At 40.9% G+C, this 20,838-nt stretch overlaps 1 protein-coding gene across 5 annotated transcripts in view; it reads left to right on the top strand.

The window, feature by feature from the left end:
- rhbdl3 (rhomboid, veinlet-like 3 (Drosophila)) overlaps positions 1 to 20,838 on the top strand; it is a 73,061-nt gene that overhangs the window by 46,475 nt on the left and 5,748 nt on the right. For 3 of the 5 annotated variants that reach the window (XM_054778850.1, XM_054778848.1, XM_054778851.1), the window contains 4 exons: positions 888 to 1,046; positions 12,024 to 12,248; positions 16,201 to 16,349; positions 18,169 to 18,281. In XM_054778850.1, the coding sequence (XP_054634825.1) occupies positions 888 to 1,046; positions 12,024 to 12,248; positions 16,201 to 16,349; positions 18,169 to 18,281 (646 nt within the window). The remainder of the gene's footprint in view (positions 1 to 887; positions 1,047 to 12,023; positions 12,249 to 16,200; positions 16,350 to 18,168; positions 18,282 to 20,838) is intronic. The other 2 variants (XM_054778853.1, XM_054778852.1) reach the window with 2 other exon arrangements.

Raw genomic sequence — 20,838 nt, forward strand, 5'->3', positions numbered from 1 at the left:
TTTATTAATATTTAATCATACTTCGCGGAAATCCACTTATCGCGGTTGTGTCTGGAACCAATTAACCGCAATAAACAAGGGATGACTGTACTGTCTTGACATTGCATGCAGATACTTGCCCTCGGATTTTCTGTTCAACCCAGACTCCAGTCTTTTCTGTCACCGTAGGAGTTAAAATCAATCCATTTTGCATTTTAAAGTTAGCTTAGCAGGTGTCAAAATTATATTTTGTTTTTTCTGCTGCACCACCCCTTCAGTTCAATGGCTATATAAACTAGTTGTGTGTGCGTGTGTGTGTGTGTACACCACTTATAAAACAATATTGGCAACATGTCAGATGCTACATTGAAGTTCATTATTTCAGTTTCTCCACAGGGAATAAAACGTGGCTGCTAGCCAACTTGTATTTTGCTGCCTGCTGTCCTGCTGACTCGTTCTCTCTGTGGTTAATCTGCATCACTTGAACTCAATCATCACTAAACAGTAATGTTAGCGCTGGTGCTAAATTAACAACATGAGAGGGGTCCTTGTTCTGGTACTTGCCATATGAAGACTATATTTCTGTTATTTTTTTTTAATGTCTTCTAATTTCTTTCAGTGTATGCATAAAAAGGACAAAAATATATTGAGCCTGGGACTGAATAACACTCATTTTCATTCGTTTCAGCAGTTGGCTGGTTGGTTGAGGTTTTTGCTTTCTGATGTTGTTGATGTTGTTTAAGCACAGAAAATTATGGCGAGAGCTGTTTTTTATTTATTTGTAACAATTCAATTATTTTTTTCTGCTTCAAATGGAAATGTAGTCAATTTACACCTCTGTGTCATTTGAGGAAATGGATTACATACCATATCCTGTTAATTCAAAATCTTTTTATTTTCCTCTACAGTATGACCCAGAGAATTCAGGCTTCATCAGTACAGAGCGGTTCAGGGATCTTTTGGCAACCCATGGCTCTGAGCTTGACCCCCACAAACTTGAAGTTCTCTTGGCCCTCGCAGATGGTAACTCCGATGGAAAGATCTGCTACCAGGACTTTGTCAACCTGGTAAGACACTTTAGAGATAGGGCTGATATGACCTGATGACCCATAGGCAACTTCGAGTGTCCAGTTAACCTAACATGTAGGGGTGTCCCGATACAACATTTTCACTTCCGATACGATACTGACATTGTAGCCTTGAATATTGACCAATACTGATATTGGTCCAATGAATCATACATACTTGTCTTTGTGGAAAAGTGAGACTTGTCACTATCAAATGATAAAGTAACATTACGAGTTAAAATATATATTTATGTTGTGACTTTCTTGGGTCAATTGATTGCATTGATTTGTATTTTGCTTTGTTTTTTGTTTAACTAAGAAAATACCTATTGTGTTGTGACTTGAGTTGCAGGATTAGCCACAGTAGACTGCGTTGAAAACTGCATTTTATTTGTTTATTATTTGTAAATTTGCATTTACAAATTGACAAAAATGACTATTTTGATTTGACTTGTTTTCCTTTTCCAATAAAGATAGAGCTTTAATTATAATAAAATGCAATCCCGTCAAATCGTGATATTTTTGCCCAAGGTTATCATTCCATCAGAATCTCATACCGGCCCATGCCTATTTTGTAGTGTGGAATATTAGAAAAGCACAAATCGTACATACTTTTATGACTTATTTTGTAGTGTGGAATGTTCGAAAAGGCTTGATCAAGTAATATTACTCAAACAGACAGCAATAGTCGGCAACTGTAGGTATGAGAAAAACTCATCCATTTATTTCTTTATGCACTTAGGGTATAGTTTTATCCACAATGTAGTGGCAGCTAGGCATAATACAGAGATGCTCGAGGTGCTCAATGAAACGTTTGAACCCAACATTACTCACCACCGAAAGGGGCTCGCTCTTTTCTGTTGTAGCTAATGACTTTTTGCCATCGCCGTGGGAGTTTTCATATGCGTGGCGCTTCATATGCGCGATGAGGTTCGTCCTATTAAACTTCCCCAGTTCTGTGCCACCATGGGAAACTTGTGCATGATATGTTGTGCACTCAGTTGCAACGTCTTATTACTGCCACACGCTCGACATCACTCCTGCTCCGTGCTACTTTGTTAACACGCTAGCAAATACTGTTATTGTGATCACATGAGCTCTATCCGGTCGCTGATGGATAGACGTCTGGAGTCAACTGCTTGTATCCGAGTGTCAGTATTGGAGATTTGAGATGCAGGCCAATATAATCCTATGTTTTTTTGCTGATATTGGCTCGATATCCGATATCAATATAGGATCGTGACATCCCAACTAACATGCATTCTTTTTGGGACTATGGGAGGATCCACGTCAGCAGAGCAAAAACATGCAAACTCCACACGAAAATGTCTAAATTGCTAGTGATTTGATGGTGGAAACTTTTTGAAATAGGAAATATTGTGCCATAGTAACGCCTCTGTCAGTGGAAAAAGTGTCCCTGTTCAGCTATACATTTTTGCATATTGTCACTGTACAGTATTTGGAGTTACAACTACCAGGTTTAATAGGAAAATACTCCATGACAGATGATACATTTCCCCTCTTAATTCACCCTAACCCAGTTTCAGTTTGACCTTCAAACTGCTGCCTTCTGCTGGTTTTCAATTCAAGCATCTTCAGCTCAGAACAAATCTGTACTCAAATCTTTTGCATACAGTCATGGAAAAAATAATTAGACCAGCCTTGTTTCTTCAGTTTCTTGTTCATTTTAATGCCTGGTACAACTAAAAATACCTTTTTTTGGACAAATATAATGATGACAACAAAAATTCAATAGTTATTCAATTATGTACTGCCCAAAAATGTTACTCTTATGAGCTATTTTTTGACATCACTATATTTGTCCAAACAAATGTACCTTTAGTTGATACTATCGGCCGATATTGGCATAAAGTTCAGTTCATATCAGTTTTTCTGCCGATATCATTATCAACAGAAAAAAGCTTCCCAGCAGCAAGCTTCTTAGCTCAATTTGTCTGAGGCCTGGAATTATTTCCAAGTTTCGCCCTTGGATTGTATAAATGTGTAACTAAGGGTCTTAATAAGATGTCCGCTGACGTTGTGCAAGCTCAACACGACTAAAGGACGGCAGCCATAAAGCTCGGGAGGCACTTTTTATTAGCCTGCGGCTTTGTCTCACCGCCACACTATGCGGCCGTCAGGAGCCCAGAGACAATACAGCACACTTCCAGCCTTCACAACAAAACTTTGGTTGAGACAAAATGTTTAATATAAATATGGCACTTTTTCTTTACATAACTTACATTGCATATTGCAGTATTGGTCTTATATTATATTATTACTTATATTATTTGTTTATTTGTGAAATGCATCCAGTGGCATCACAGTTAAAGAAGCATAATGTGTTCTTTACAAGACATCAGTTTGAGGGAAGAGTTGCCGCCGATATTGGTATCGGTTTGTTTGTTGGTTTATTTGGATCACCATTTGTGACGGTGTGTTGTCTACACTGGACTTTGGATCCCAGGATGCAGAGGACAAAGGCAGGTGCTTAATAGGTTGTTAATAGTCATTGCAACACATATGCGTGAAGAACATAAAACAACGGTAGTCCAAATAGAAATAATGAATGCCTTTGAATCTATGATGGGACCGTGCTGGTGAAGCCAAGGAAGCCCAAGTACTAAGGGTGCTGAGTGAGACGGCATAAGAAAAAAATGAATGACCTCGTGATGGTTACCCGAAAGAAGCAAAGATAAATTGCAAGTCGGATGAGTAATATTAGCCAGGAGACGTCCATCGAGCAAACGAACATTCTTGTGGTGAACAAGCTCAAATGGAGGAATATTGAAAGAGTTAACCAACCTGCAATCAATGAAGTTCTCATCGGCCCTGAGTCAATAAGCGCCCTGATGGGACTAGCTCCCCCCGACCAGGACAACGTACCTTCCACCTGAAGTTGGCCCACCAAGGCCAATTTTGCAGCAGAAGTAGGTGGAGCCGACGATAACAACTGCTGGGGAATGTCCCCGGTGGAGGATGAGCGCTGTCTTGTTGGGCGAACAGGACAGCGGGAAATCATGACAGACATAGACGCAGACTCAACCGGCGGCTCCTCTCTGCTGACGAAAGGCGACTGCCCCCCAGCTGCATGGGCACAGCATCCCTGACGTACTCTGGTGATCCACAACTGGAGAAGGGAAAGCGGAGAGGGGCCAGAAGCGCCCCTGGAGGCGGAAGAGGGATCTGACGTGCTGCGCCCTCGGCAGCCATTTGTCAAGTCGAATGGACAGCTAGATGAGCTCCTCCAGCATCTGGGTCTCGTCCTGGGCGGCCAGCTCATCCTGCAAGCATGGGCTGAGGCTTCCCCAGTACGCACTTCGTAGCGCTTTGTCATTCCAGCCAGAATCCGGAAAGAAATGGAGCGGTCCGCCACTGATGAGAAGCCTTGTCGCATCACAAGGAGGCGGCCACCTGCGTCTTGCTCTCTGACTGGGTGGTTGAAAACACTCCGGAGCTCGGTGACAAAAAGAGACAGACTGGAGCACAGTTCCGGCACACTGCCATTTCCCAACTGGCAGCGAGGCCAGAGAGCAAGCTGAGCATGTATGCCACCCTTGCTGCGTCTGTGGCGTACGTGTGGGGCTGCTGTGCAAAAATCTGGGCACACTGATGGATAAACAGCTGGCACTGTCCAAAGTCCCCTTCATACCTCATAGGATGGGTAATGCTGGGCTCCCGGGGGGATAGCTGGAGGGTAGAGCGACGGCTGCGCTTCCATCGGTGAATGGCGCGTGGTCTGCAGAAGCGGCAGGAGATGCACCTGCCAGCTGAGTGTGCAGCTCCCTAACGAGCGAGTTTAGCTCATTCAAAGTCTGTTCGTGGTGGCTTATTCTCTGCCCATGGGCTCGGAGTGCCAGTGGAACATTGTCGTCCTCCGCGGGATCCATAACGATTGACTCTGCTATTCTGTGATAGTGTGTTGTCTATACTGGACTTTGGATCCCAGGATGCATAGGACAAAAGTAGGTGCTTAACAGGTCTTTAATACTATAGTCACTGCAGCACATACTGTATGCATGAAGAACAAAAAACAACGGTTCCGGTAAGACAAACTAAAAGGCACCGCGAAAAATGGTAATAAGGAAAACAGAGTTCAACCAATAACCGACCTGACGGAGCTACAGGACGTGCAGCACAGGCGCGAGCTAGGCAGAGCAAGGCGCACAACATGCATGTAACATATTGTAATGCGCGACTCAGTCAGCTGTGGTTGGTTTTTGAGGCTTCAGATTGAAAAAAATGTGCTTCGAAAATATCCATTTGTGTCAATTGAAGTTTTTTTTTTTTTTTTTTAATTCTATCATGACCATTTTCCTCTTTCCACTCGCTAGTGAGCGTATGAGTGCATGGGTGTTTGTCAAACCAGTCTACATGTGTTTTGTGGACTTGGAAAAGGCATTCGACTATGTTTCTCGAGGAATCCTGTGGGGAGTACGCCGGGAGTACAGGGTACCGGACCACCTAATTCTGGTGTTTTGCTCCCTGCATTTCCGGCAATAAGTCAGTCTCTTTTCCAGTGAGGGTTGGACACCGCCAGGGCTGCCCTTTTGTCACCAATTCTGTTCATTACTTTTATGGACTACTTATAATTTCTAGGCGCACCCAAGGCGTTGAGGAGGATCTGGTTTGGTGGTTGCAGGATAGGGTCTCTGCTTGTAGCAGATGATGTGGTCTTGCTTGCTCATCGGGCCGTGATCTTCAGCTCTCACTGGATTGGTTGACAGCCGAGTGTGAAGCAACTACAATTGTGAACGAAAACCGAAGCAACCAGATATCCAGTTTGACAAGTGAATGATTCGGCTACGCCGGTAGCAGCGTCCTGCATCGATAAGAATCAGCCATAAATCTCTAGATTAATCGATTGTGGAGACTTGCACTGGGTATCCGGACAGAAGCAATCGGTGTCTTTTAAACAACGAGAGACCCTGGGCTGCTGGGGAAAGGATTGTCACGCATCCTCAATAGCTTTTTGGGCATTTTCATTGCACCCATGCGACAAATACTTCTATTTACTTGTCTGTGCTTGGACACTTTGCCACTTTTGGAGAGATATGTCATTATTTAAGGGGCTTTGCAGTGTTTTGTATTATTGATTGGACTGAAGGTTAAGACGTCTGTTTTTTCATTGTTATGTTTTATATACAGTAGATAGAAGAATGTTTATTGTCATTGCACACAGTATACAATGAAAGTGGTGGCTCCACTTCCATTTCTAGCAACATTAAGACATGTTAAGACATGTTAAAATTTTAATGCTCAGAATATAACAGGTATAACAATATAGATATTAATCCCAAAAAGATGTCCATTCAGCAAGTCTTTTTTTTGATCTGTGTCTAAACACTAATACATTTGACATGTTATTCTGTTGACTTTATTGTTGCCAGTGCCTTACAGCATGCTTGTTGATATGATGTGCTCTTTTACACATTACAAAATGCTGTAAGAATGCCACTTTTATATAATTGGCATCTTTATTTTATAATGTAAGATTAATTTTTACATAAACAAACATTAACTGTAGAATCAAATCGAATCAAATTGTATTGTATCGAATCCTATTAGATCGTTCGTTTTTTAAAATATATAGTTTTTGAATCGTATCGTAACCTGTGTACCTAGATTCAAATCGAAGAGATTTACATCCCTAGAAGCAACTGGGATGAGATTCAGGACCTCCAAGTCCGAGTCCATGGTTCTCGCCCAGAAAAGTGTGGCGTGCCATCTCCAGTTCAGAGGTGAGGTCCTCCTCCAAGAGGAGTTTAAGTACCTCGGGGTCTTGTTCATGAGTGAAGGAAGGATGGAACGCAAGATCAACTGGCGGATTGGTGCGGTGTCTGCTGTGATGAGGGCTCTGCATCGGCCTGTTGTGGTGAAGAGGGAGCTGAGCTGAAAGGCAAAGCTCTCAATTTGCCAGTCGGTCAGCATTCGTACACTCACCTATGGTCATGAGCTTCGGGTAGTAACCGAAAGGACAAGATCGCGGGTACAAGCAACCAAAATGAGTTTCCTCTGTAGGGTGGCTCAGCTTTCTACTGTCATCAGGGAGACACTCTGAGTAGTGAACTGCTACTCCTCCGCATTGTGAGGAGCCAAATGAGGTGGCTCGGGCATCTGGTCAGGATGCCTCCCTGGGTGTTCAGGGCATGTCCGACTGGTTAGAGGCCTTGGGGAAGACTCAGGACACGTTGGAGATACCTTGTCTCTCAGTTGGCTTGGAAACGCCTCAGGATCCGTCTGGAGAAGCTGGATAGAGTAGCCAGGGAGAGGGAAGTCTGGGCTTCCCTGCTTAGGCTGCTGTCCCCGCGACCCAACTTAAGTGGAAGAAGATGGTTGCAAAGATGGAGCTTAGTGAGCAAGGGAGATTCAGTGAGACTTTGTCCAAATGGTTTTGAGGTTCCACTGTAACTCAGAAATACAAATGATAGGAAATCTGTGTTGAATTTCATGCATTACATTTACCTCAACAGGTTGATTGGATGTTCTTGGTTTCTGTTTTTAGTTCTCTCCAGGAAACAAAGTAGAAGTCTTCAAAATGCCATGTGGGAAACGGACAGGCTTTATTTGTTCTGCTGTCTTTTTCCGCTGTCTCTTTCATCATTTTAACTGACAGCTACTGCCTAATGGTGCAGTGTTCAAGTCACTGCTCACTCCTTCCCCCATCCACGCATCTCTTTTTACATCACTCTTTTACCTTCACCTCTTTCTCTCATCCTGTACCTCGGTGCTTAACTCTCTTTCTGTAGACTGTCACACTGAATTGTTGCCTTATTTGTATTGCCATACCGAATACCATCTCGAGCATATTTCTGCAACGATGTGTAAGTGCCGCAGCACAGGTGTTGTCCTGGCTTTGATGTGATGTCCTAAGGCAGAAAATTGCCTTGTTAACTCCCTTACCCCATGGACACAAAGTCAAGTAAAGAGGCCAGCTTTTACAGGCATTGTAAAAAGGGGCATGCATGTCTAATAAGGACTATACCCCGGTGTTATAGAAGTTATAGAAGTGAATAAAGCTTTGGAAAATAAATATTCCTTTAATGCAGAACATAAATTAGCCGTACCGCTGTATAAGCCGCGTGGTTCAAAGTTGAAGAAAAAAGTAGCGTCTTATATACCAGAAATTACGGTATATGTCTTTAATAACTAAATAGCTAAATAACAGTGAGTGACAGAACAGTAAATGCTGTAAATATTTGTGACACTTTTGAGGATACATTATATGATAATATCCAAAGAAAAATTTGACACAAATGAGTTGTAAAACCCAGGTAATGACAATTTTGATGCATTAATTGATTCAGTATACATTTTTATATATATATTTTTATCAGGAAGTAGTTAGATAAGTCGTTCCATTTATTTAAAAAATGCTTTAATATTAAAAATGTTTTACTGTCATTTCCTTGTGCTAAGAAAGCCCCATTACACTTTAGTAATGGCTTGTTGTCTGACTCTTAGCAGGATTCTGACACTAACGAGGCATGGGCACAAGTATCTGTTGGGCTACTGACTGTCATCAGCGAAGATTAACCTCGCCCTCCCTACTTTAGGCACTTGTTTGGCCTGATGTACGCTCTGCATTTGGACTATCTAAAGTCCATGAAAAATATGTTTGGATTCATCCAAAGAGTGATACTTGGACATTTTGCTTAGCTAAGTGGCATTGTTAAATGTTTTATCTGGTCTTACCTCCACATTGGTTTTAATTACGAGGAGGCCTGAAATTCAGACTTGTTTTTGCTGCCTTTTTTTTTTTTGCATCCACATAGTGTTCAAAGTGACGGAAAGTAAAGCATGTTGTAAATAGAATTACATTGAAAGTATACTTTCCTCCTTCAGATGTATTTTGGCCTTGTTTTGTACAGTATACAGTTACTTTATTGTTAGTAACAAAAATAAATGTATAATGGATGCTCTATCAGGGGTCACCAACATAGGGCACCAGGTAGCCCCCCACGACCACATGAGGTGCCCTCAAGCCTGCTTTTCATTCAGGTTTTCAGTTAATAATGAAAGAACAGTAGAAAGAAATGCATTCTGAAATACATAATGTGAGTTGTGGACACCAGCATTTTGTTTAATCTTCTGGTAAAACAAGCATATTCGCTTTGTTTGGGTTTAAAATAAGCTCTGAAAACAAATGTTACAAAAATGAGTAGCTCTTGGCCATTTTCATTTTGTAAAAGTAGCTCTCACAAGGAAAAACGTTGGTGACCCCTGCTCTACATTTATCTCATGATACTCTTTTTATTTGAAATGTCATTGATAGAAACGTATAGTCTGTTTTGATGCTAAATGTGTTGGCTGCACTTGAATTATAGTAGTTGGATTTACTTGATAATTTTAAGGCAAACGGTTTGCATGGCTTAATCTAATGAAACAGATTGTAAATTCTAGTAATAACTAAGAAGTCTTAAGTTACAGTTAATATATATTCAGTAAACCAAAATTAAATGAATAAGTAACCAGGACTAAAGACAGAATTTATAGCACTCGAAACAATTCAGTTGTGTGAACTTAACATTCTTTGTAACCTGTACTTAAGTGTCAGTGCTTCTAACTTAATTTCCTAAATATTGTCGACCAATTATTGTAGTTACTGGAACTCAATGGAAATAGTATACTTTACTTGAATCCTTTGTACGTAAAACACAGAAACATCAATTGTGGTCAACTATGGCTATAAAGTTGACTCTTCTTAGTTATTTCAACTATGGCTATAAAGTTACTTAGTTTTTTCAAGGCAATCGGTTTGTATGATTTTTTTAAAGTAAGGTTAACTAATTGGATGTTTCATTGTGGGAGCAATTTGGCAAAGGCCCATTTGGGTTCCAGCATGAAAGCAGGGTCCATAAAAGGCATTCTTGAACTAGACTTGAACCCCTTTGGAATGAATTAGAACAGAGCTGCTGTGCCGGCTGTGCCGCTCTCAGATCCAACATCAGTGACCTTTGTCATGCACTAATGCCATGCCAGCTTGTGTGGAAAGTTTTGTTGATTAGTGGGAGCCGTTTGTGGAAAAAATGAAGATATGAATGAAATATCCAGATGTCTCTTTGTCATGTGACAAAACTTCTGCTGCTGCGCTCATATTTCTCTACTTCCATCTGTCATCTATCTCTTGTGTCGTCTGTTCCGCCCCAGTCGCCCCTCTTATTAAATTGTCTTGAATTCTCATTTGTCCCCTTTAACCTTTCCTACTCCCTTTCTCCCTTTCTCCCAGTCTCTCGCCAGTGCTTGAACGGGCAGCATGTCACTTTCTGTTTTGTGCCCTGCACAATAAAAGAGAGGAATTGCATTCACTTCACATTAAGAACTGACTTTATTTATGGTGCATCGGCTGCCCACCAGGGGAGGTTTGTCTATATGTGTGTGTCCTCCCAGAAAACATCCTATTGAGCACATTTTGGCCGCTCTCCACGTATCTACAGGACATGTAATTAAAGTTAAAGTTAGACTTCGGTTGCATATTCATGAGGTTAATACTTGTCCGAGAACATTCCCATTGAGATAGAAAGACAGCCGTGCATGCGTCCTTCCTGGTGTGCGGTCTGCAGGTGGCCATGGTAACTTGTAATCATTTTTCCACAGTTCTCTTCTCCTGACAGAAAGGCAGAAATAATTGGCCTCTACTGAAGTTCTCCAAACAGTGATCTCTGAAAGTCTCATTAAGTAGTGCCAGAAGATCCTCGCGCAGCAAGTTTCACAATACTATCACTAGTATTATTATTATATTGTATGGGTACTCTGTGGTATGGTATGTTGTAGTTTATTTATTTCAGACATGTTTGACAAGTTAAGCAACATCACGTGGTTAAATTTGTACAATTCAACATGCCTGTAAAGGAGTAGGAAGAAGCAGAGCTCATTTAATCCCACCGTTTCTCCATGTCTATTCCTGAAAATTCATTTACACCATAACTTTTTCATGTTGACACTTACAGTATTTAACTTGCTTACATTTTGTTCACGTCCTGTGTGAAAAGAGCTCAAGTTGGTGAGCATTAGGTTAGGTTAAGGTTTAATAACATTATTAATAATAATAATTTATTTAAACTTCATAAGCACAAAAAATAAATATGTTGCTACAAATGATTAAAGTGTTGTGTTAAACCCAGCCCGGGCTGCCTTCACAAATATATAGCCTCAATATGACATCCACTCACTGGGTGCACACAAAATCAAAGACAGAATTGAGTTATGGGGGCATGAAATAGAAATAAGATAGAGATCATGGAAGGTGAAGCAGACTGTGGGAGACAAAGGAAGAAGGTGTCATTACATTGTCATGGAGACTATTGTAAAACACACCCAAAGTTTATGCTGAAAGACAGCCTCAGTGTCAAAGGAGCAAATGCTTTCTTCGGACACTAATGAGTAGTCTCTGTGCTAAAGTCTGTTACAAAACTTGATCTTGACCAAATGAAATTCTACTGAACAAAGTACATGATGAAAAATAGTGTCTACTAGAATTGGAAGACCGTGAGATGCCCCACCCATTAAAAAGGGCATTTTTGTTTGGAGTTGAACTCCTTTGAGGCAGCCAAGGAGGGGTTTGTTGGTTGCTAGGCGATGAGAATGGCATTCTGTAGTGTGTGTGCGGGCTGTGCTCAGAGAGCTGTGTGATGAGGCTTTAGCGGTGCATTGACTGCATTGACTTAAAGGTTAGCACAATATACTGTATAGGCAAAAGTATCGGGACACTTTTCTATTATCAAAGAAACTGTGCCGGTCTGTGGTGGGTTTAATGTCAGGGCTCTATGTCAAGTTTGTCCACACCACACTCACTTATTTTGAGAATTGAGGCATATAGTTGTCCACAATGATTTGGGGAGATGAAGAACTGAATAATATTCTAGTGGGACTAAGTGACTAAGTATGTCTCAGTACTTTTGTCCATTTAGTGCTGTCTGTTATATGTAAAATAAAACGTCTTATTTCAAAACTAATTAAACACTGTCTTTTCTCCAGATGAGCAACAAGCGCTCTAACAGTTTTCGGAGGGCCATCCTGCAGGGGAGCAGGCAAATAAAAGGCAGCAGTCTCCGAGATGAGGTCGGTTTGGGTCTGTCTCAGCGACTGGTCCGACACGTGGCTTATGAGACGCTGCCCCGTGAAGTCGATCGCAAGTGGTATTTTGACAGCTACAACTACTGGCCCCCACCCTGGCTAATTCTGACCATCACCATTGTCGAGGTAAAGTTCCCTACAGTTATAAAATAACAAGTGTCTTCATTAAAAGAGCTGAAATGGAAAAAAAAACGTTAGGGGTGCCGCAAGATTAAAACGTGATTTCTCGTTCAGAAAACAACTGTTTCCTGGGCACTAGGCCTGGAATGATAATAATTAATTAATCACACAACAAATGAAAATGAACTTGATAATTCTGCTGGCCTCAATATGTTGCCATTTGCATGCGTGTCTCCCGCCTCCAAACAGGCAAGAATAGAGTTCACTCTGTGCATTGGTTTCAGCACCTTGGCGCATTTGTTCCACAGAACAACAGCATGAACGGAGTGAGCCCTTTTGTCAGTTTCTTTGTCTCGATGGGTGGAGGCTGGGCTGGTATTATACTGTACACACAGAGTCCAGAAGAGTGTAGCCTTGTGATGAGCAATGCAAGTTAATGTAGTAGAAATTGAATTATCCATCCATCCATTTTCTATACCGCTTCTCCTCATTGGGGTTGCGGGGGTATGCTGGAGCCTATCCCAGCTAACTCCGGGCAACAGGCGGGGTACACCCAGGACTGGTCGCCAGCCAATCGCAGGGCACATACAGTATAGACAAACAACCATTCACACTCACATTCATACCTATGGACAATTTAGAGTCGCCAATTAACCTAACATGCATGTTTTTGGAATGTGGGAGGAAACCCACGCACGCATGGGGAGAATATGCAAACTCCACACAGAAATGCCCAACGGAGATTCGTTTTCCCGATCTCTGGACTGTGACTGTGTGGCCAACTTGCTAACCACTAGACCACCATGCGAAACAGAAATTAAGTTAGTAGATCGCAATACATTGCCATATATATTTTTAGATTTTTTTCATACTTTTCTTAAAAGTAATGTTAAAAGCTTGTCTCGTCTCGTCTCGCCTCGTCTCGTCGACCCAATCTCCTGTATAGTCTCATGTCTCATGACACCCCTATTCAACGTAGATAAATATTGTCTGCGTCTTAAATGGAATACTTTTGTCACAACACCTCAATATGTATACTATGTACTAGAGATCTACCACAAACACACACTATTCTCCACATTACATACAGGTACATTCTCCCTATTGCTAATGCATAGTCTACTGAGCCTTTAGAGCCAGACCGGCAAACTAATGTTATAGTACGCTAACCAGCCTCCACCTTGGAGTGCTTCCCGCCAATAAAACAAGTGAATTGAGTTTTTTACGTGCTCTCTCTCAACGGACTGTTTGACTGTCGATGTTATCAGCAGCCTTCTTTCAAGTAATTCACAGACGGGAGGTACTACGAGCTAATTTTCGAGAGAGTTTTCTGCATTTACCTTCACATGTGTGTATTTGCTCTCAGGACATTCTCCACACGAGAAATCGTCCCTCTCAGCCAGGTGTGTGTGTGAGGACAGCGTCCGCTTCAGATTGGCTCTGCCACTAACGCGTATTGTGGCTTACTTAACCAATCAGATGGCGCCGTGGGTGGAGCAATGCTCAAGGCAGAAGTCGCAGCCGGCAGGAGAGAGAAAGGCGCAACTGCATCTGAGCCGAAATAACCGAAATAAGTTTTAAATTGATGGCCGATACCTATATATGTGAATAGCAATATTTATCCACTTCTTCTTCATATCTCTCCTTTCTAAATGTGAATTGCAAACACTCGAGTAGTCCCTCTCCTTTCGCTACCTAGCCAAGATGGCGCTGATTGAGAGTGGTTAGGATCCATCAATGCACGCACCACCATTTGGGCCGTGTTGAGAATAACAGACGGCACGCTACAACTTGCTTTTCACACTTTATGCGCTCAAAATGTTAAGTGCAAGTATGGAAGTGTGTGAGCTGAGGCACAGCCATTGTTTTTATGTTGTTCTTGGCGTCATCTTGCTGATGTGCAATGCATTGTGGGTCGATGATTGCTTTGCTTGTTCACAAAGTGTTGCAAAATTGTTGCAAAATGTCCCATTTGCACGAGAGCAGGAGTACAGTGTTCCCTCGCTACATCGTGCTTCACCTTTTGTGGACTCGCTCTTTCGTGGACTTGCTCTTTTGTGGAATTTTTTAAAGTGCAATTTTTGAATGCTTTTATTTTAAACAGCGTATGAACGCGCATTGTGTTCTCCATCCTTATGGTGTATTAGAGTGATCTAGCGGTGCTCTGTTGTATGTGTCTGTTATTGTATTTACTACTGCTACCAGTAGAAGGTGTTGTATACTCATATGGGAGTTGAAGACGTGTGCAGTTCCAAAACAGTCCTGATTGGTTAAAGGAGAACACACCCATTGTGTTCTCCGTTCTCATTGGCTGTAGACCATTGTGAATCAATCTCCTGTGTGCAGGACTGCCTTTTTCCTGATGTATGATTGCAAGCTGCTAGCGATCATACACGCTGAATAAAGGCAGAAGTTACGCGGCTGTAGGGCACCTGGAATACTGTAATTGAATCTTTGGTTCATGGAGGACGATGAGGAGGAATGTGTTTTAACAAGGATACAAAAACGCTACACCCTAACCCCGCCAGGACAAGCCACAATCAAGGAAGTGAAATATGCCTTACTCACTTAATTTCTTGTGTCCAATCTTGTAAGTCGATCATTAAAATTCAAATGAAATTTCCACTTTGAGAGTGTTTAAACAAGAGAGAAATGTGATAAAATGTTAATGCCTGTCTGAGAAAAGTGTATAAAGTGTATGGTGACAGGTTTTACAGCCTTAAAACATATACAATACTTGTACAAATATATAGTTGGCTACTTTGCGGATTTCACTTATTGCGGGCTATTTTGGGAACCTATCCCTCGCAGTAAACGAGGGAACACTGTACCCCTTAAAAGAGGAAAGGAGCTAATGTGAAGCAGTAGTGGGAGAAGACTTTCAAAATGTTTGCAACAATTATGGTGACTGTAGTGCAAGACCACTGTAAACCCCAAAGGGGATGTCCACTTCTGCTTTAATTCCCCTTCAGTTTCAGAGGGTATTGTTATTTGCTATAGAAATACACAAAACTATGCTACGATAAGCTACGATGTGGATGTTTCACCCACTAGGTGTCAGTATGACAACATCCTAAAACTGCTATGTGCTCCACCTGATGTTACAAACTTATAGTATGTACAAAAAGGTCTGATTTCAGAAAGAGTTGCCATCTTAATTTCCATTCCCAGTCTGACAATGCCTCCACACACTCCAGTTTAATTAGTTGTGGAGGCGAGCTTTGATTTCCCCCTGCACTGATGCATTGCCACAACGACTAGTTGGTTTCCTTTGAGTTTTTCAACCATATGAAGTGATGTAAAGGTCAATTATAGTGTTGGGTAGTATTGAGTCGACAGCTTTACAATAAAAATTAGATGCCAACTTGCTGTTTTGGCACTATTCAGCACATGTCATATTCATTTTGTCATTTTGTTTCTGGTCAAGTGTTCACTGTTTACAGTATAAGCTCCTCTTGATGAGAAAAAGAGTGAAAATGTGTTAAAGCATGCACCCCGACTTTGTTGCCTGTGCTTTTATTTTTCGGACAAATACACCACAGGGTGGCACTGTTATTAAACCCCCACAATTTCACCCCATAAGTCGGATTGACTTGAAATTTCTCACACAGCTCCACGCGCTCTACAAATCACCTGCTGTAACTTTACAATGTTTAGCAAAATCACCACAAAATTTGGTACACACATGTAATGGACGGACAGTGATTCTAATGATTATAAAACTTTGAGGGTATCTATAGTATACATAAACTAGCATGTCTTCCAAAGCATTTTGACCACAATCCATAGGAGGCACCGCAAATAATTTACAGTCATTGGGTTTCTGAACTGTTTCACGACTGTAAATAGCATTGAATTGAATGGAGATACGTGTCAAATCTGTATTCAACATTCATTACTATTCCTTTTTCTTCTAAATGTTTATTGTCACTTTCATTGTCTGTATTTCCTCTCTTAGGTAGTTGTGTTCTTATATTATGGATGTCATCTCGACCGTCTGGTTCTGCAGGTGTCTAGCCCATCATTCCTTAAGAGCCCTCTACCTTACCACCCTCAGCTCCGGGCCCAGGCCTGGAGGTACTTCAGCTATATATTCATGCACACTGGGTGAGTTCCATTATATGATTTATTTTTTCTGTAATTTTGTTTTCTTTTTACATAAGCATTTATTTTTAGTGGGAAAGATTGATTGCTTCTTTGCACTGAGCCTTAGGGCGCTCTCACAGCCGTGCCAGATTTGAGCCACATTATTAAATTAAAACCTCTCTGACATTCAAAACTGAACATTACAGTTAAACCACTAAATTTGAATGTCCCTAAGGTTGTACAATCTGGAATTCATCTGAAAATATCAGGAAAAAATATGTCTCATACGTCACACACGGCATCAGTAAATCTCAGCGAAGATCAAAGGATTAACTCTGCATCTGTCTTTTCTTGCACTTTTTGTGACACTGAAAAAACTGGACCCTTGGGCACTAGTAGATTTAGTTGCATTATGTGTAAACTTGCGTGCGATTGACAAAACAAAAAACAAGCTGGGCTGAAAGAGATGTACTCTGGTGTGTGGACCAGTGATATCAGTATTAAAGGTTTGGCCTCATATTGAATGCCGTTCATCAGTGTGTTAGATGATGTTATCTGGGCTGAAGATGTCCTTGTGTGTTTGGACTTGCCTCCCCCAGCTGATCAATACCCCCTATTGTCGCCTTCCTGATCATCGAACGATCGCGCAGCTTGTCATTGAGGTGGAGGTGCTGGGTTTATCACGAACTAAATAGATTATTGGTGCTGTCTCAGTGGAAATGTTGGTGTGCTTATTTGTGTGCTTGCTGTGAATATGTGTGCACGTTCCCACCAGGATGTTTTTCTGTGTGCTCTGTTTGTAGAAAACACAGACGCAACGCACTGCTTTTAAGCAGCCTGTCGGCCATATTTGCCTCTGCTTTCCTATTCGACTCTGTCATTTAGCTGTAAACAAACATGAAAAAGAGATGAGGGTCTAAATCAGACAGAGAGCATAAGCAAATGAGGGACAGAAGAAGAGCGCTGCTGTGCCCTTGGATTTTTGGGGCGAGTTTATTTTCTGCTGCTAAATGGGGGTTTGTGATGGAAGGACATTGCAGTAAAGAAGGACACAAAGAATGTCTGTGGAGTAATGTAATGTATCTCCTGCTTTAGGTCCCGGCACAATGTTTTTAACTGACATAAGAATAGCTTTTTGGAGCCCCAAAACACAATAATTTGATCAGAGGTCTCAAAGTCAAAGTGGATGGTTTTTTTTTTCCATCTAAACATGAAAATTGATTGTCCATACATACATGATAAGTGTTGTTTTTTAGCACCTTGGTGCGTTTGTTCCATAGAACAACGGCATGAATGGAGTGAGCTCTTTTGTCAGTCATACAGTCTCTTTGACTCGGTGGGTGGAGGCGGGGCCAGTAGCAAACACACAGAGTGCAGAAGAGTGTAGCCTTGTGAGGAGCGATACAAGGTAACGTAGTAGAAATTAAATTCGTATATTGCAGTACATATTTTTATATTTTTTCATTGTACTTTTCTTAAAATTAATGTTAAAATCTTGTCTCGTGACACCCCTACAGTATCTGTTACTGATAATTAGTTGCAATGGATAGAGACAAAAGAAGGAAGGAAAAAAAGTGACACAAAAAAATATTAAACCATTTGAAACCTCAATTCTTTAAAGCTATATAATATCTGAACGTAGACCATAGGCAGGGGGAACAAGCCATTGGTGGGTATGGACATCGTGTTTCTTTACGAAGTGACATCGCCACCTACTGGCCTGGCATACATATTCCAGCGTTTTAGTCATTATAAAATAATCCCTTGTCACTGAAACAAGACATGGGAGGACTGCGACACATGTGAGTTCCTCATTATGCATTGTCTATGTGTGTAACAGGATTGAACACCTGAGCCTAAACATGGCCATGCAGCTGCTGGTAGGAGTCCCCCTAGAAATGGTGCACGGAGCCGTGAGGATCGGACTCATCTACGTGTGTGGTGTGCTGGCAGGTGAGCGGAACGAGGAGCAAAGATTAATGGAAACTTTGCACACATTTTATGTTATTCACTTGGAGTATCTGAGGAAAAAAAAAAACACAAACAAGGTTTAACCTTTCAAGTCTAGTGTTCCTCCATCTGCTTGTGTGTTTTTTTGCCATTAGCAGAAGCCCATCAGGTTCCATTCAGTCATGTAAAAGAATCAAATGTGTGTTTGATTGTGTACACAGTGATTTGTGTTTCTGTATTTCTACCAGTTGTGGAGGGGTCCTGGAAGTTGTGCAGTGCCCATTCAAATCCCCCACATCTTCCCTTGGGGCATATACAAAGGGCACAGACACACAAAGATGGATTTTTATTGTTTTAATGACACTGCAGTCTCCACATCCTTCCGACTTAACTTTGACAACAACCCCATACACTAGACACACACGTATGTGTGTGTGCATACAGTATGTATTTGTTTGTTCCTGATACAAGTTACTGAAGCATACAAAATTGCAGACTATAAAATGATGCATTGAGAATTTGATTAATATTCATGAACGTTTTCTCAATCCCTGTATATCTCCAACTGTGTGTGTGTGTGTCGTGTGCGTGCAGGGGTCAGCCACAAGCACACACACACACACACACACACACGCACTCGTGGATACCAGCTGAAGTGGCCCACAGAATTCAGCTCACAGGAAATGCTGCATAAATCAGGCACGCTAACATACACACAGTGACAGAAGTCAGTGTTTTAATTAGATATCGACCACTAGTGGAGGGGGAAGGACGGGTTGTATTGACTGTGATGTTTTTGGTTCATTGTGTCTGGCTGAAAGTGATACTTCCTCTTGGGCTGTTTGGCATCGAGCAGATCAACGTGATAAAATGAACATCAACGTAAATGTGTCATCACATGCAATTTTATGGTCCTCTGGAACTTAAGAGCGATTGTATTTTCCTAATAACATTTACTATTCAAATCCCATTACTATCTTATATCATTCTGTGATGAATGCATTTATTGTGCAGTTATAAAGTGGAATGGAATGGGTTTGCTGAAAGGCATTAATATACAAATAATGAAGCTAGTGTTTGTTTAAAGAGTCATATGACTGTTATTCCTAAAACTGATATCAATATGTCTATCCTGCATATGACAGGATGAGATATGGGCAGTATATATATTATTTTATATTTATTATTTTATATTTATATAAAATAAATGATTTTATTATTTAACTTTTTTTAATCTAAAAAAAAGGCCTGTCTGAAGATAATCAAAGCAAGCTTGGTGAACAGACTCAGGAGCTCAGCTGGCACATACAGGGAGGTCAGGTCAAAGTTCAGAGGTTAAGTAATGAGTCATTGAGGGGTCAATGAACCTCTTGGTCTGACACACACTCTGGCTCTTTTGTGAAGATGAGTGAACTTGCATGTTGACAGCTGAGACCTGGGAAGCAAACAATAGACGATGAATAAAACAGTGCACTTAAAAAAATTGAATGTTAAATTAGCATTTAGCATAGATGTTTTCAAGAATCTATTCAAAGATTTTTTTTTTTTTTGCTAGAAGAAGAAAAAAACAGGCCTCATTGGGGAATAATAAGGGCAAGATAAGAGACTACTTGATAATAATAATGTTCAAGTAATTACAAAGATTGAGGGCAGTGTTTGAGACATGCTTTAAAAAGAGGAGCACTCAAAAAAAAGGAAGATATTTTGGTTTTATAACATCAACCACACAATTGTTATTGTCATCGTCACTTCATATTTTGTCTCTAACGAACATTAGCAGAATATTTAAGATAATTTTATTATGACTTGAAATTATTAATTAAAGTCAGTGTTTGTTTTTTTTGTTGCAGTACTATATAGTGTTATTGAATCATTTTTGAACATTAATGAATTGGTGCCAAAGTTTCAGAGAGAAATAAATTTTGCTATTTTATTACGTTGCTGACTGTGAGCATCATTATCCTGCAAAGTATTTGTCACGATGAATAGCTTCCTTGTACATACAGTACTAGCATGGCATGGATTGACTACGTTCCTAAACCCTCCTGTAACTATAAACTGATTGTTTTGGTGTAAGAAGTCAGTTCAGGGATGCTCTTAACACAAACCAAAGGTGAATGCAGTATATAAGTTGTTATTTGATTAAAATTATCGCAGAGATGGCTATTAGCCTCCAAGTGTCATGTGTGGGTACTTGATAAACCCAACTCAGTGGCTTTTACTTGTGCTCTCATCCGAGGAACAACACTGTACCTCTTGTCTAGTTAGCAGTTACACAGCATAAATCAAGCACACAGTGACTCCCTGTTCAGTACAAAGATTTTACCACACTAGGCGGAAGCTGTGTGCTTGCCTGTTAAATAAAGGTAGCGTTTTCTGATTAAAAAATGAGGACTTCATTAGAATCAATGTTTATGTAATGTAATGTTTACCTACCTTTACTAGGGGAAGGAAATATGATATTGTAGTTGGCTTTGTGTTGACATAACTCAGTTGTTATTATTTATATTTATTTCTTAAACTAAGGAGAGGAAAGACAGGGAGTCTTCCAGAGAAGCCA

The sequence above is a fragment of the Dunckerocampus dactyliophorus genome, chromosome 6, assembly GCF_027744805.1.
Source record: "Dunckerocampus dactyliophorus isolate RoL2022-P2 chromosome 6, RoL_Ddac_1.1, whole genome shotgun sequence".
NCBI lineage: Eukaryota > Metazoa > Chordata > Actinopteri > Syngnathiformes > Syngnathidae > Dunckerocampus > Dunckerocampus dactyliophorus.